The sequence below is a fragment of the Mobula hypostoma genome, chromosome 2 (assembly GCF_963921235.1).
Source record: "Mobula hypostoma chromosome 2, sMobHyp1.1, whole genome shotgun sequence".
Classification (NCBI taxonomy): Eukaryota; Metazoa; Chordata; class Chondrichthyes; order Myliobatiformes; family Myliobatidae; genus Mobula; species Mobula hypostoma.
The window spans coordinates 160,013,848-160,030,200 of NC_086098.1; the positions used below are offsets into that span (position 1 = coordinate 160,013,848).

A 16,353-nucleotide genomic window follows, 5' to 3' on the forward strand; every position below is an offset into this window, starting at 1 on the left:
AGCACTATTATCCATGATGCTACTTGCATTTGTCACATACCCCGTGACGAGAATAAAGAACCAGCAGAGATGGAAAACCCTTTGGAGTCCAGTATTGCTCTAAACTAATAATATTTATTAGTAACTATGCAATACAGTAATATAAATGGAGATAAACAGATTAGCAATGATGATATAAAAGTAAGTGTATCAGTAAGTGTGGAAAATGTATGTATGAAAAACCAAGGTTCTTTAAGTCTAGGGGTAAAAAGGTAGTATTATGATGATGAGTAAAGTTCAGTTCAGTTTGTGGTATTTAGCTGAGTAGTGATGGAGAGAGAGAAAGCGAAAGAGATTTGAGTTTTCAGGTGAACTGACACCGTCGATCTTCTCGTTGTCCTTCGAAATCCTCTAAAAGTCACCGACTGTGACTTTAACAAAGGGGACCGGTTTCTGTGGTGGAGCTATCCCCCAGGCGAGAGTGGACAGATGGACAACTCCCCACCAGTCAACCCCTTTCCTCTTTTCACTGCAAGAGCGATGGATCGATCCGCCTGATCGATCCTCCAAAACCCACTGTTTCTGCGGGCGCAACAATGCTCATTCAGTGTCCAGAACATGTGTCTCAGGTCTATCATCTGACCTCCTATTTTATCCTCCTGTGCTGAGCATCAGCTGTCATTCAAATAATCCCTCCTTCCTCTCTCTCTGAAAGAAATGCAAGCAGGCAAAAATCCTTGAAAGTATCAACAACCTGCCGAAAATCATAACATCAATTGTCCATTTAATAACGCCCTTTGTCACCATAGCAACTAATGAGCTGCTTGGTGCTATCTCCAATTCAGCAGAAATCCAACAGTTAACCAGTTCTTTCTCGTTCCTTAAAGTGACAGTCCAACAGTTGGTCTTTGTCTCTCTCTCTGTCTCTCTTCAAAACAATATGTTGGTGTTAAATAACTCTCTCTCTCTTTTTACACATTAAAATACAATATATGCAGTTCAGGACACTAGTTACACCATACTCAACCTTTTGATTCCTAACTTTGAGGTCTCACCAACATCTACCTCCACAACCTCTCCACGATCTGTTCTGGCACACTGGTTCCCATCCTCCTGCAACTCTAGTTTAAATCCCACCTTGCAGTGCTAACAAACCATCCCACTAGTATATTAGTCCTCTTCCAGTTCAGGTGCAAACTGTCCCTTGTGTACAGGTCCTACCTTCCCTGGAAAAGCCCAGTAATCCAAAAAATCTCATGCCCACCCTCCTACACTTGCTCTTTAGCCATGTAATAAACTGTATAATCTTCCTATTTCTGGCCCCACTAGCAAGTGGCATGGGTAGCAATCCTGAGATAACAACACTGGAAGTCCTTCCCTTTAACTTGCCACCTAATTCCCTGAACTCCCTATGCAGAACCTCAACACTTGTCCTGCCAATGCCATTGGCTACATACACCACGACTTCTGGCTGTTCACCTTCCCGCTTAAGAATGCTGATGACTGTATTTGAGATACCCCAGATCCTGGTACCTGGGAGGCAATGTACCATCCGGGAATCCCATTCTCGCCCACAGAACCTCTTGTCCGTTCCCCAACTAGTCCATTCCCCGACTAACAAATCCCCTATCTCAACAGTGTGCTGTCTCTTCCTCCTGTTCTGAGTCAGAGTGAGTGCCAGAAACGCTGAACTAGGTGATGGGAAGCAGTACCTAGAGTGCAAGGTTCCGTGGAGATGTAGTTTCGGTTAGTAAGGTGGGGTGGGATTAAGTACATTTATTTAGAGTTACAGCTCAGTAACAGGCCTTTCTGATCAGTAAGCCTGTGCCATGCAATTGCATCCATGTGATCAATTGGTTTACTAACCTTTACATCTTTGGAATGTGGGAGGAAACCAGAGCACCCAGAGGTAACCCATGCAGGCATCAAGAATATACAAACTTGCACACTGGGAGTTTAATCTGGGTCACTGGTGCTGTTATACTAACAGCTATGAGATTGAACCTGTGTCACTGGCGTTTGTAAAGGTATTGTGCAAACTGCTACGCTACTGTGCTGCCTCTAATGTTAAAAATGTAGAAGGTACTTGGAACTGTACTGCCCTGGTAAATTTTTCACTCTAACGTAGGGTATTTCATTTTATTGTTTTCTGTAGCAGCAGTGTTTGGGTTAGGGTTAGAGATGATGAGTGCTTTGGAATGTGATCCATCCAATCTAGGGAGGTTATTTTGTGTGCCTGACACTGGTGTGAGCTTTGGTCTTTGTTTGGTGAGAGATGGAGAGAACCAGTCATAGGAATCGACTCAGTGAGGACCATGATTTGATGGAGCAAGGTGTGGAGTCTACTGAGGATTGGTGAATATGACTTCTGGAAGAGTTGAGCTCCAATCTGTGGGCCCTTTTGTTTTTTCCCTTTCTTTTCTTTTCTTTACTAACCCTTTAGTTAAGTTAATACTCGTTGGAATTTAGAAGATTGAGGAGGGATCTTATTGAAACATATAAAATCCTAGAGGGATTGGACAGGCTAGATGCAGGAAGATTGTTCCTGATGTTGGGGAAGTCCAGAACGAGGGGTCACAGTTTGAGGATAAAGGGGAAGCCTTTTAGGACTGAGATGAGGAAAAACTTCTTCACACAGAGAGTGGTGAATCTGTGGAATTCTCTGCCACAGGAAACAGTTGAGGCCAGTTCATTAGCTATATTTAAGAGGGAGTTAGATATGGCACTTGTGGCTAAAGGGATCAGGGGGTATGGAGGTACAGGGTTCTGAGTTGGATGATCAGCCATGATCATACTGAATGGCGGTACAGGCTCGAAGGGCCGAATGGCCTACTCTTGCACCTATTTTCTATGTTTTCTATATTCATAAATATACTTCCTTTAATTGTATGCAATGTGTGGTCTATTTTTTCCTGGCAACGAGAGTAGAGGGCAGCAACTCGCACAGCATTCACACAATCCGGGGCTTGGGTGCGAGAGACATCCCAATCTGATGGATTTGGCAGGACCAGAACATGTATTCCCTAGGTGTGCGTGGCCCGAGAACAGTGGGTCCTTCAGCACGGAGTTGGGAGACTGCCAGTGAAGGCTAACGAGCTGGTTCCTGAGACGCCTGAGAAGAAAGGGGTTTCAGAGGTAATAGAAAATTAAGAGGGCTAACAAAAAATATCACTAGCGGACAGAAATAAGGTAAATCTGAAGATGTTTCAAATACATTAAGGACAAAACAACAAGGAAAGACTGACTCATTAGGACAACTGCCCTACCTTTGTCACTTTTCCTCACTTCCTTGGCAGACATGACCACCCAGCACAAAGGTATGCTGACTTTTCCTAAAGCCCACATTTTTCCAAGTAAGAACCATTAAGGATCATCAATACATTCCCTATAGTGGTTAGGCCTATAGATTTATATAATTGAACTGTGTTATTGGTCTTCTAGAATTTAACCTATAATAATTTGGACTTCATTGTAACAACTTTTAATGACTACTGTTTAATTTCTCATGTATTGATTAATTCCCTTGATGTGCTGTTACTTGGCCGGTTGTGTGTTTGTAATGGCCACGATCTCATTTCAGGTTCAGTGGTCCAGCTGCAATATATTTTCAACTCAGGATCACGCAGCTGCTGCAATTGCCAAATCCGGAGTTCCCGGTGAGTATATTTGTATCTCATCTCAAATGCAATCTAAATACTTGAGCCATTCTCTAATTTCCCAGTGCATATTTGCTTTCAATTTGGGGAAGATCCTCTACACTTTGATACTTGGCTTTCAAAATTAAGTATTGGTTGATTTCTCCATAGAATAGGTGTATCAAGACTAATAGATATTTTCACTATTTTCAGGTGATGAACAGTAGTCCTGGTAATGATAGAACTTTAAGTTTTACTCTAGCAAATGAGGAGTGATATTTTCAAGCCTGACTTTGATTTGAAGGTTGTGAAGTGGTCTTGATCAGAGAGCCTTACACCTGTTGTTGCAGGTGGTTGTGTGTTTTTGGTGATGCAAGGCATACACATTGTCAGTAGTGGGAAGACTGACCAGGCCATTTGTTAAAAGATACCAAAATGCTCATCTCTGTTGTACCACACTATGGTGGTCCAGTTAAGCTCAATATCAGAATCAGAATCTGAATCGGGTTTTTTATCACCGGCATGTGACGTGAAATTTATTAACTTCGCCGCAACAGTTCAATGCGGTACATAATCTAGCAGAGAGGGAAAAAAATAATGAATAAAATAAAACATAATAATAAATAAGTAAATCAATTATGTACATTTGAATAGATTATTTAAAAATGTGCAAGAACAGAAATACTGTATATTTAAAAAAAGTGAGGTAGTGTCCAAAGGCTCAACATCCATTCAGGAATCGGATGGCAGAGGGGAAGAAGCTGCTCCCGAACCGCTGAGCATGTGTCCCCGGGCCTCTGCATCTCCCACCTGATGGCAACAGTGAGAAAAAGGCATGCCCTGGGTGCTGGAGGTCCCCAACAATGGGCGCTGCCTTTCTGAGACACTGCTCCTTAAAGATGGTGATCCCTGGGATATTGTTCGTGCGGGACTTGGCCATCAAGTCACTGCTTGGAAAATCAGAGGAACAAGTCTTTTGGCGCACCAATCTGTATTGATCAGGATCCCAAATGAAATGAAATGAAATTAAGCCCATCTTCTAGCAATGCTCAATCCTTCCATTCTCTATGTTCATTTGCCTTTTAAATGCTGCTATCATGTTTGCTTTCACCACTCGAGGCAGCGTGTACCACTGCTTATCCTGAAAAAAATTACCCCACACATTGTTCCCTCATTTTTTAGACCTGTTCTATAATATTTAACATTTTTACAACTTAGAAACAGCCCTTTGGCTAATATTGTCTATGCTGACCATCCCTAAGAGGTCCAGTGTCACGTGATCTCTAGTTGGGACTTATACATACTGATTAAGGAAACTTTCCTGAATACATTTGATAACTGTCCCATCCAATCCTTTTGTAGTATTGGTGTCCTAGTTAATAAGTGGAAAGTTAAAATCACTGACTATCGCAGCAATATTACTTGCGACTGTCTACTATCTCTACAAATTAGTCCTTCTAAATCCTACAGACTGTTGGGAGGTCTAGTGCTGTCAATGTGGTAATCCCTTTATTCCTCAGTTGCACCCTTATTGTCTCAGTGGATGAGCCATCCTGAGTACTGCCGTGATGTTTTCCCTGATGAGTAATGCTACCCCGCCCCTATAATACTTTACTCTATCACGTCTAAAACATGGCAACCCTGGAACTCTATGGACTCTCAGTCCATTCTTGGCTGTAATATAGTTCCATGTTCTAAGTTCATCTGCCTTAGCTACAATACTCCTTACACTGAAATAGATGCCACTTATAACATTAGTCATACCATTCTCATCAACCAGTTGGCTTCTGTCTTTGCTTCTACTTTCACCAAAGTCACTCCACTTGATGCCCTGCTACTATGGCTCCCAACCCTCTGCACCTCTAGTTTAACAATCCTTCCGCCCCCAGAGCAACTTTGTTGCAAGGGTACTGCTGCCCTTCCAATTCAGGTGCAAACCGTTTTGTGCAGGTCAAATCTGCCCTAGAAGAGAGTCCATTGAAACAATGTGAAGCTCTCCCTCCTGCACCATTGCCAGAGCAACATAATTGTAAAGGTGTTATTGCTAATGTTGTAGGGCATTTCATGTAATGGTTTTCTATAGAAGCAGTGTGTTCTGCTGGCAGAGTTTGGCTTACTGTAAAAGGTAAGGGATGTTGTGTTTTCCAATCAGGATGGTGGAACTGGGAAAAGGTTGTAGAGAACCCCGGGTAGAGGCTTTGTGATAGACACTGAGGTGGGTCAAGGTCTCTTTCAGTGGGAGATGAAGAGAAGTAATTAAAGAGAATGGGCTGTAGAATTCAGTCTACACACATCAAAGTTGCTGGTGAACGCAGCAGGCCAGGCAGCATCTATAGGAAGAGGCGCAGTCGACGTTTCAGGCCGAGACCCTTCGTCAGGACTAACTGAAGGAAGAGTGAGTAAGGGATTTGAAAGCTGGAGGGGGAGGGGGAGATGCAAAATGATAGGAGAAGACAGGAGGGGGAGGGATGGAGCCGAGAGCTGGACAGGTGATAGGCAGAAGGGGATACGAGAGGATCATGGGACAGGAGGTCCGGGAAGAAAGACGGGGGGGGGTGACCCAGAGGATGGGCAAGAGGTATATTCAGAGGGACAGAGGGAGAAAAAGGAGAGTGAGAGGAAGAATGTGTGCATAAAAAAGAGTAACAGATGGGGTACGAGGGGGAGGTGGGGCCTAGCAGAAGTTAGAGAAGTCAATGTTCATGCCATCAGGTTGGAGGCTACCCATACGGAATATAAGGTGTTGTTCCTCCAACCTGAGTGTGGCTTCATCTTTACAGTAGTTGTTTGCGTAGAATTCAGTCTGGCAGGAATGTGAGACTCGATGGAGCCCAAGAGGGGGAATTCTCCTGGCGATTGGTGAATGAGTTGCTGCCACGGGTACATCGGACACAATGGCTTTTGGAAGATTTCACTGTTTAATTATAGTGGGTCCTTTCTTTTTATTTAATAACTCTTTGGTTAAGTTAACATTCATAAATATACTTTATAATTGTATGCAGTGCGTTAAGCCCGTGTGGAACAGCAGTTTGTGGGCAAAAATGTTGTTTTCGTTCAGACCAGTGATGATGTGACGGGAGAGAATCTGCCTGGTACTATTGGGGTCCCAGGAGAAGCGGGGCACGGGCCGTCCATACTTTCAGAGAAGAGGGGAGTATAGACGAGGGCACCAAATTGGAAGCAGAGTTTCCATTGCTGAGGGCAGAGACTTTACAGACAAGTTGCTCTCTTTTCTGGAGTGAGGGGAAGGAGTTGTCTGAGCCCTTCAGCAAAGGATAAGACTCTTGGCAGTGTGGAGGATCAGAGGGATCTAGGGGTCCGAGTCAATAGGACACTTATAGCTGCTGCACAGGTTGACTCTGGTTTAAAAAGGCATACAGTGTATTGGCCTTCATCAATTGTGGGATTGAGTTTAGGAGCCGAGAGGTAATTTTACAGCTATATACGACCAGGCCCCACTTGGAGTACTGTGCTCAGTTCTGGTCATCTCACTACAGGAAGGATTTGGAGACCATAGATAAGGTGCAGAGGAGACTTACAAGGATGTTGGCTGGATTGGGGAGCATGCCTTATGAGAATAGGTTGAGTGAACTCGGCCTTTTCTCCTTGGAGTGACAGAGGATGAGAGGTGACCTGATAGAGGTGTATAAGATGATGAGAGGCACTGATTGTGTAGATAGACAGAGGCTTTTTCCCAGGGCTGAAATGGCTAGCATGAGAGAGCACAGTTTTAAGGTGCTTGGAAGGAGACGTCAGGGGTAAGTTTTTTTACACAGAAAATGGGGAATGTGTGGAATGGGCTGCCTGTGACAGTGGTGGAGGCAAATATGATAGGGTCTTTTAAGAGACTCCTGGATAGGTACATGGAGCTCAGAAAAATAGAGGGCTATAGGTAACCCGAGGTAATTACTAAGGTAAGGACATGTTCGGCACAGCTTTGTGGGCGGAAGGGCCTGTATTGTGCTGTAGGTTTTCTATGTTTCTATGTACGTTACCTTGGGCAAACTCCCCAATCATTGAAGAGATTGCTAAACCTCCCCACGCTATGGTGGGGGTGGGATGGATGAGTGGCGAACAGGCAGACTTGTAGCTGGACAATGAAGTGAAAAGGGGAAACTGAGCACCAAAGTAATGGGATGGTGCTGAGCTTAGTCAAGTGACAGGGGACCTGAGTTGCCAGCGCACTAGTAACACATGGGGGAGGGAGGCATCTATCCATAGACAGGAAAGATCCCAAGGAGTATCTGAGACTGAAGAAGTGGATGATGGCATATGGAGGTCTCAGAGTCAGGGAACCCCCGGGTAGGCTGGCCTATGATGCACTGGCGGAATAGTGTAGCTTCTATCCCCCTAGTGTGATACGTCACTACCATTTACAAATTGATTGGAGGTCCTGCCATCAGGAAATTCCTTTGAAAACTGTTATTAATGATGGGTTGGTAAATTTCAAAGTCATGAGGACATGACTATTTTTGCTGGGTAACACCCTGGTAAAAATTTCACAACTAATGTTGTAGGATATTTCATGTAATGGTTTTTTGTAGTATCAGTATTTGATGCTGGCAATGTTTGGGTTGGGGTTAAAGTTAAGGGATGCTTAGGAATGTGTCAACCAAATGGGATGGTGGAACTGGGGAAGGTTTTGTGACAGTCACTGAGGTGGGTTCAGGTCTTTTTTGGTGGGAGATGGAGAGAAGCTTGAGAGAACCGGCCATGGGATTTGATCCAACGGGAATACCTGACTTGATGGAGCCCAAGGGCGGTATTCTCCTGGGGATCGGTGAATATGAGTTGCTGCCGTGAGTACATCAGACGCAGTGGCTTTTGGAGAATTTGAGTTCCAACCTGTGTGGATGTTTATCTGTTTAATTATGGTGGGCCCTTTTTTCTTTAATAGCTCTTCTGTTAAGTTAACATTCATAAATATACTTTCTTTATAATTGTATGCAGAGTATAAGTTGCACAGTATTCATGCAAATCTGTGTTTGAGTGGGTGAAACCCAAATCATATCAACCCTAGACATATGGAGTCTGAGGTGTTTTTCTCACCGCTGAGTCTGGTTGCTGTTAGCGGGAGGGGTTGGGGGGAGGAGGGCTACAAATTGCATCTCTGGAGATACCAGTAAAAAGGGGTTTCATATTAAACTGCATTCTCTTGCCTCTTGGGTAGCGATCTTGGTGTCACCACCCTGAAGGTCCTGTCACTTAACTTATCACCTGGCTCCTTGAACTCACTTTTCAGCACCCATCAGCCTTCCTGTCCGTAATTGACCCACTGATGCAAAGAAGACTCTACTCCATTTGGAGTTTGAGGACACTTGGTAGCTCCTGCAAATTTCTAGTGATGTACTGGCACCAAGACAGGACCCTCAGCTCAGAAGGGAAGGAGGGAAAAGAGGAGAGCAGTAGTGATAGGGGATTCGATGGTTAGGGGGACAGATAAGAGGTTCTGTGGGAGAGATCGAGAATCCCGGATGGTCTGTTGCCTCCCTGGTGCCAGGATCCGCGATATCTTGGATCGAGTTCTCTGTATTCTCAGGAGGGAGGGTGAGCAGCCAGATGTCGTGGTTCATGTAGGGACCAGTGACGTGGATAGGAAGGAGGAAGAGTTCCTGCAAAGAGAGTTTAGGGAGTTAGGTGCAAAGTTGAAGGACAGGACCACCAGGGTTGCAATCTCAGGATTGTTACCTGTGCCATGTGCTAGTAAGGCTAAAAATAGGAAGATAATGCAGCTGAATATGTGGCTAAGGAGTTGGTGCAGGAGGGAGGGCTTCATGTTTCTGGACCACTGGACAACTTGAATAGACAAAGGTGGGAACATAGATCAATATGTGAACTCATAAGACATGATGTATGCAGCATGTTTGAATATAGCCCACAGATCGTTCTCAAAAGGACAGCTGTGAGTTGTTTTAAAAAAAACTGAAGGCAGTTTTTTTTCAGTCAAGGACAGTCTCTCCAACTTTTCACAGAACAGAGCATACACAAGCTGGCACCTAATTTTAACCTGCTATTTACCAGAATCAGGGAATCATTTCTTACTTCCCCAACACCCTTAAACTTCATCACAAGTTTGCTGATGACACTAAGGTTGGAGGCGTTGTGGATGGCGAGGAAGGCTTTCAAAGCTTGCAGAGGGATCTGGACCAACTGGAAAAATGGGCCAGAAAATGGCAGATGGAATTTAATGCAGACAAGTATGAGATGTTGCATTTTGGAAGGACAAATCAAGGTAGGACTTACACAGTAAATTGTAGGGCACTGAGGAGTGCAGAGGAACAAAGGGATCTGGGAGTTCAGATACATAGTTCCCTGAAAGTGGCGTCACAGGTAGACGGTTGTAAAGAAGGCTTTTGACATCCTGGCATTCATAAATCAAAGTATTGAGTGTAGGAGTTGGGATGTTATGGTGAGGTTGTGTAAGACATTGGTGAGGCCAAATTTGGAGTATTGTGTGCAGTTCTGGTCACCTAACTATAGGAAGGATGTCAGTAAGATTGAAAGAATGCAGGGAAGATTTACTAGGCTGTTGCTGGGTCTTCAGGAGTTGAGTTACAGGGAAAGATTGAACAGGTTAGGACTTTATTCCTTGGATCATAGAAGAATGAGGGGGAATTTGATAGAGGTTTACAAAATTGAGGGGTATAGACAGTAGGCTCTTTCCACTAAGATTAGGAGAGATAAATACGAGAGGATATGGCTTTAGGATGAAAGGGGAAAGGTTTAGGGGGGAACATTAGAGGGAACTTCACTCAGTGGTGGGAGTGTGGAATGAGCTGCCATCTGACGTGGTAAATGTGGGCTCACTCTTTAAGTTTTAAGAATAAATTGGATAGATACATGGATGGGAGAGGTCTGGAGGGTTATGGACTGGGTACAGGTCAATGGGACTAGTGGAATAAAGTTTTGGCACAGATTAGAAGGGCCGAATGGCCTGTTTTCTGTGCTGAAGTGTTCTGTGGTACTGTGGAGAGCATTCTGATTTGTTACATCAGAGTGGAGGCACCAATGCTCTGTTTCAGAAGAGGCTGTAGACTCGGGGTCCATCATAGGAACAACCCTCCACCATTGCAGACATCTTCATGCAGTGGTGCCTCAAAGTAGCATCCATTATCATGGACGTTCACCATCTGGGACATACCCTCTTCTCGTCACTACCGTCAGGAAGGAAGTACAGAACACTGAAGACCCACATTCAACAACTTCCCTTCTGCCATCTGATTTCTGTATGCTTCATGAGTCCATGACTATCACCTCTTATCCCTATTTTGCATTTTTTGTAACTGATAGGAATTTTGGTCTTAAAATCATAGTCATAGACAAGTACAACACAGAAACAGATCCTTTGGCCCATCTAGTCTATGCCAAACAATTTAAACTGCCTACTCCCCTTGAGCTGTACTGACTGCTGCTGCAAAATCAATTTCGCAATGTCTGTCAGTGATGATAAACCTGATTCTGCTTCTAGCTACCCAAAATGTTTCAACTTGTGCAGCTAGGCTGACTTTCCTGCTGATCCAGATCTATTACAGCTTCGAACAGACTTCTTGACTTCTATTGTTTTTAGCACTTAATTTTGATTGTTTTCCCTTGTACTACCTATAATTCGATCTATATGCAGTGTGTAAGCAAGCTTTTTACTATATCTGGTGCACATAACAACAACCAATTTCAATTTTGGTGTCATTAATAGTCTTGCTAATCATGCCACTGACATTCAGCCAAGTCAATGTGGCAAACAACAGAGGACCGAACAGTGACCCACATGGCGCACCACTGGTCACAGGTCTCCAATCTGATCCTACCTCCAAGTCAGTGTTGGCTAACTCACTCTGGATCCCAAGTGTTCTAACATCGTGGTCTAGCATACTTTTTGATACTGCATCAAAAGGCTTGCTAAATTTCACGTATAAATCTACAATCCTGCCCTCGTCATTCCTTGGTCGCCACCTCAACATAATCTCATTCAAATCTCACAAATAATTTTTAATGTATTTAATTCTCTTCGATCATATTCTCAGCAAATAGTACTGAAACAAAATTGCTAAGAAAGCCATAATTCTGTCTACCAGCAGCTCATTTAAGATTTTTAACTGAATAATAATAGTTTATGTGGCTAATACCTCATGGTATGTAATGAACACAACCATTCACTCACACCATCAACAATGCGCAATTGATATTTTAGCAGCTCATCAGGGTTGAACAGCGCCATTCCAAGCCCACAGCCTCCACTGACTAGAATGATGAGTAGCAAAACTACAGAGCAGGCAACTGAAAGTTCCTTCTAGCCACGTACCATCCTGACTTGGAAATATAGTATTCTTCCTGAGTCAAACTCCTCCTTCATGCTATTCTTTTTTCCCCACACCTGGAACTCCACATCATTTGCAGGTTGAGTCTGTGGTGAGGAAGGCAAAAGCAATGTTAGAGGACTAGAATTTAAATGCCAGAATGTGATGAAACTTTATAATGCACTCATGAGGCCTCACTTGGAGTATAAATGAGCAGTTTTGGGTCCCTTATCTTAAGAAAGGATGTGCTGACACTGGAGGTGGTTCAAAGGAGGTTCACAAAAATGTTTCTGGGATTGACTGGTTTGCCATATGAAGAGCGTTTGATGGCTCTGGGCCTGTATTCACTAGAATTCAGAAGAATGCAGGTGACCTAATTGAAATCTATTGAATGTTGAAGGGACTCAATAAAGTGGATGTGGAGAGGATATTTCCTACGTTGGCAGTCTAGGACTAGAGGACAAAGTAGAGGGGTATCCTTTTGGAATGGAGATGAGGAATTTCTTTAGTAAGAGAGTGGTGAATCTGTGGAATTCGTTGTCACAGGCAGTTGTAGAGGCTAAGTCTTGTGTATTTAAGGCAGAGCTTGATAGATTCTTGATTGGTTAGGGGATGAAGGGGTACAGGGAGAAGGAGAAAGCTGGAGACTGGGGCTGGATCAGCCCTGATGAAACGGCAGAGCAGACTCAATGGATCAAATGGCCTAATTCTGCTCCTTTATCTGGTGGTCAATGGCATGATTGATTTGCAACAAGTGCCATGAATTGTACTGTGAAAACTGCTATGCTTTACTTCTGCATCGGGTTGGTTGGTCTTCAGATTGTTCTGAAATGCATCACGTGGTGAGCAATGAATTTGCATTTTGTTTAAAAGTAAGTCTGAACGGAGTTTTTGTTCAGGGTTGATGCTTCATGTCAGTGTTTTTTTCTTTTTGCAGTGTATGCTTGGAAGGGAGAGACGGATGAAGAATACATCTGGTGCATTGAGCAGACACTGTACTTCCCTGATGGAAAATCTCTCAATATGATTTTGGATGATGGTGGAGATCTTACAAATCTTGTCCATGTTAAGCATCCTAAACTACTGCAAGGTGAAAAGCCTCTGCTGTTATTTTGCTCCAGTGATCCTTGCCAGATTAGAGATTTGTGTTGTGTTCATCTTTGAACTGATTCTTGCTGAACAGAGTTAATCTTAGCAAAGGAGATGATAGAGATGTACTGGGGAAAATCTTTCTTGGGCAGGACGCTCTTGGGCAACTGTATTAGTTTGATATGCAGAGAGCTTTGATTTCACTAACTTCAAAGTACTCAACAATTTAATTGAGATCACTTTGGAAAATTGTTGTAATTCAACTGAAATTTCTGAAGAATTGATGCATGGATTATGCGTTAAGAGATGCACAGAGATGGAGCTGATGACTGGAAAATCAATAAGTTTTATTACAGTATTTTTGGAGTATTGCGTTCACAAAATAGTTTGTCATCCAACCATACACGTACAGCTAAATGAAACATGGTTCTGCTGGGGCCAGGGAGCAAAATGGTGTACATGTAGTTACGACCTGGTACATAGTCACAAAATATTTCCCACAGTCCTTGAGTGGCATGGCATGAAGATTGACAGGCTGATGTAAAGTGTGAAGTGCATGCTGATGGTAGGCTGCAGATGATGTCAAAATTACCAGTTGTGCTGGGTCATGCTTGTGTTTGCTGCCCTAATGACATTATGGTAGGTTTTTATAATGTAAATGCTCATAGGTCTCTTTGATAAAACTGAAAGTTAACATCTATTAGAGTAAAGAGCTGAAGTTCCAGGTTCAAAATGAGAAGGCCTCGGCGGGCAGGATTAAGGAACACCCCAAGGCATTCTACAAGTATGTGAAGGGCAAGAGGATAAGACGTGAAAGAATAGGACCTATCAAGTGTGACAGTGGGAAAGTATGTATGGAACCGGAGGAAATAGAGGTATTTAATGAATGCTTTACTTCAGTATTCTCAATGGAAAAGGATCTTGGTGATTATGGTGATGACTTGCACCAGAATGAAAAGCTTGAGCATGTAGATATTAAGAAAGAGGATGTGCTTTTGGAAAGCATCAAGTTGGATAAGTCGCCGGGACCGGATGAGGTGTACCCCAGGCTACTGTGAGAGGCGAGGGAGGAGATTGCTGAGCCTCTGGTGATGATCTTTGCATCGTCAATGAAGACAGGAGAGGTTCCGGAGGATTGGAGGGTTGCAGATGTTGTACCTTTATTCAAGAAACAGTAGAGATGGCCTAGGAAATTATAAACCAGTGAGTCTTGCCTCAGTGGTTGGTAAGTTGATGGAGAAGATCCTGAGAGGCAGGATTTTATGAATATTTGGAGAGGTATAATATGATTAGGAATAGTCAGCATGGCTTTGTCAAGGGCAGGTCGTGCCTTACGAGCCTGATTGAATTTTTGAGGATGTGACTAAACACATTGATGAAGGAAGAGCAGTAGATGTAGTGCATATGGATTTCAACAAGATATTTGATAAGGTACCCCATGCAAGACTTCTTGAGAAAGTAAGGAGGCATGGGATCCAAGGGGATATTGCTTTGTGGATCCAGAACTGGCTTGGCCACAGAAGACAAGAGTGGTTGTTGACGGGTCATATTCTGCATGGAGGTCAGTCACCAGTGGAGTGCCTCAGGGATCTGTTCTGGGACCCCTACTCCTCGTGATTTTTATAAATGACCTGGATGAGGAAGGGGAGGGATGGGTTAGTAAGTTTGCTGATTGGAGGTGTGGATAGTGTGGAGGGCTGTCAGAGGTTACAGCGGGACATTGATAGGATGCAAACACAAAATACTCTGCAGATGCTGGGGTCAAAGCAACACTCACAACACGCTGGAGGAACTCAGCAGTCGGGCAGCATCCTTGGAAACGATCAGTCAATGTTTTGGGCCAGAACGCTTTGTCCTGGCGAAGGGTTCCGGCCTGTATCATTGACTGATCGTTTCCACGGATGCTGCCCGACCTGCTGAGTTCCTCCAGTGTGTTGAGTGTTGATAGGATGCAAAACTGGGGTGAGAAGTGGCAGATGGAGTTCAACCCAGATAAGTGTGAAGTGGTTCATTTTGGTAGGTCAAATATGATGGCAGAATATAGCATTAATGGTAAGACTCTTTGCAGTGTGGAGGATCAGAGGGGTCTTGGGGTCTGAGTCCATAGGACACTCAAAGCAGCTACACAGGTTGACTCTGTGGTTATGAAGGCGTACGGCGTATTGGCCGTCATCAATCATGGCACTGAACTTAGGAGCCGAGATTTAATGTTGCAGCTATATAGGACCCTGGTCAGACCCCACTTGGAGTACTGTGCTCAGTTCTGGTTGCCTCACTATAGGAAGGATGTGGAAGCCAAAGAAAGGATGCAGAGGAGATTTACAAGGATGTTGCCTGGGTTGGGGAGCATGCCTTGAGAATAAGTTGAGTGAACTCGGCCTTTTCTCCTTGGGGCGACGGAAGGTGAGAGGTGACCTGATAGAGGTGTATGAGATGATGAGAGGCATTGATTGTGTGGATAGTCAGAGGCTTTTTCCCAGGGCTGAAATGGTTGCCACAAGAAGACACAGTTTAAGGTGCTGGGGCGCAGGTACAGCGGAGACGTCAGGGGTAAGTTTTTGACGCAAAGAGTGGTGAGTGTGTGGAATGGACTGCCGGCAATAGCGGTGGAGGCAGATACGATAGGGACTTTTGGATAGGTACATGGAGCTTAGTAAAATAGAGGGCAAACCTAGTAATTTCTAAGGTAGGGACGTGTTCGGCCCAACTTTGTGGGCCAAAGGGCTTGTATTGTGCTGTAGGTTTTCTGTGTTTCAATATGACACAGAATTGCACAATTTGGTGTACTTTGGATATTCTTGGATTTCTAGCCTTATGAAAGTTATTTGAGCTTTATATGTCCTAGCGGCATTGTTAATGCAAGCCTCTTTGGGAACACTGGATCTGGATCATTTATTTGAGCGTGTATACTGTTACATGCTGACAAATTTAAAAACGATATGACTAAAGTGCAGGATACCATCTTGTAGATATAGGTACTACTCTTTATTCCTGAAATCAGTTCTCTTACTGATCAACCACTTGCTTTGCCTTCATATTACCGGAAAGTTAGTAACTTGGTTAGAGCATTGGCTGTTTGGTAGGAGGCAGCGAGAGGGAGTAAAAGGATCTTTTACTGGCCAGCTGCCAGTGACTAGTGGTGTTCTGCAGGGGTTGGTGTTGGGACTGCTTTTTATGCTGTATACCAATGATTTAGACGATGGAATAGATGGCTTTGTTGCCAAATTTGCAGATGATACGAAGATTGGTGGAGGGGCAGGTGGTGTTGAGAAAATGGGTAGGATGCAGAAGGGCTTAGACAGATTAGGAGAATGAGCAAGAAAGTGGCAAATCAAATACAATGTTGGAAGATGCAT

At 43.8% G+C, this 16,353-nt stretch overlaps 1 protein-coding gene across 1 annotated transcript in view; it reads left to right on the plus strand.

Annotated features, from left to right (window-relative positions):
* Positions 1-16,353, plus strand: part of ahcy (adenosylhomocysteinase) — a 116,858-nt gene that overhangs the window by 37,574 nt on the left and 62,931 nt on the right. The window contains exons 3-4 of the mRNA XM_063040939.1: positions 3,560-3,635; positions 12,846-12,998. Of these exons, the coding sequence (XP_062897009.1) occupies positions 3,560-3,635; positions 12,846-12,998 (229 nt within the window). The remainder of the gene's footprint in view (positions 1-3,559; positions 3,636-12,845; positions 12,999-16,353) is intronic.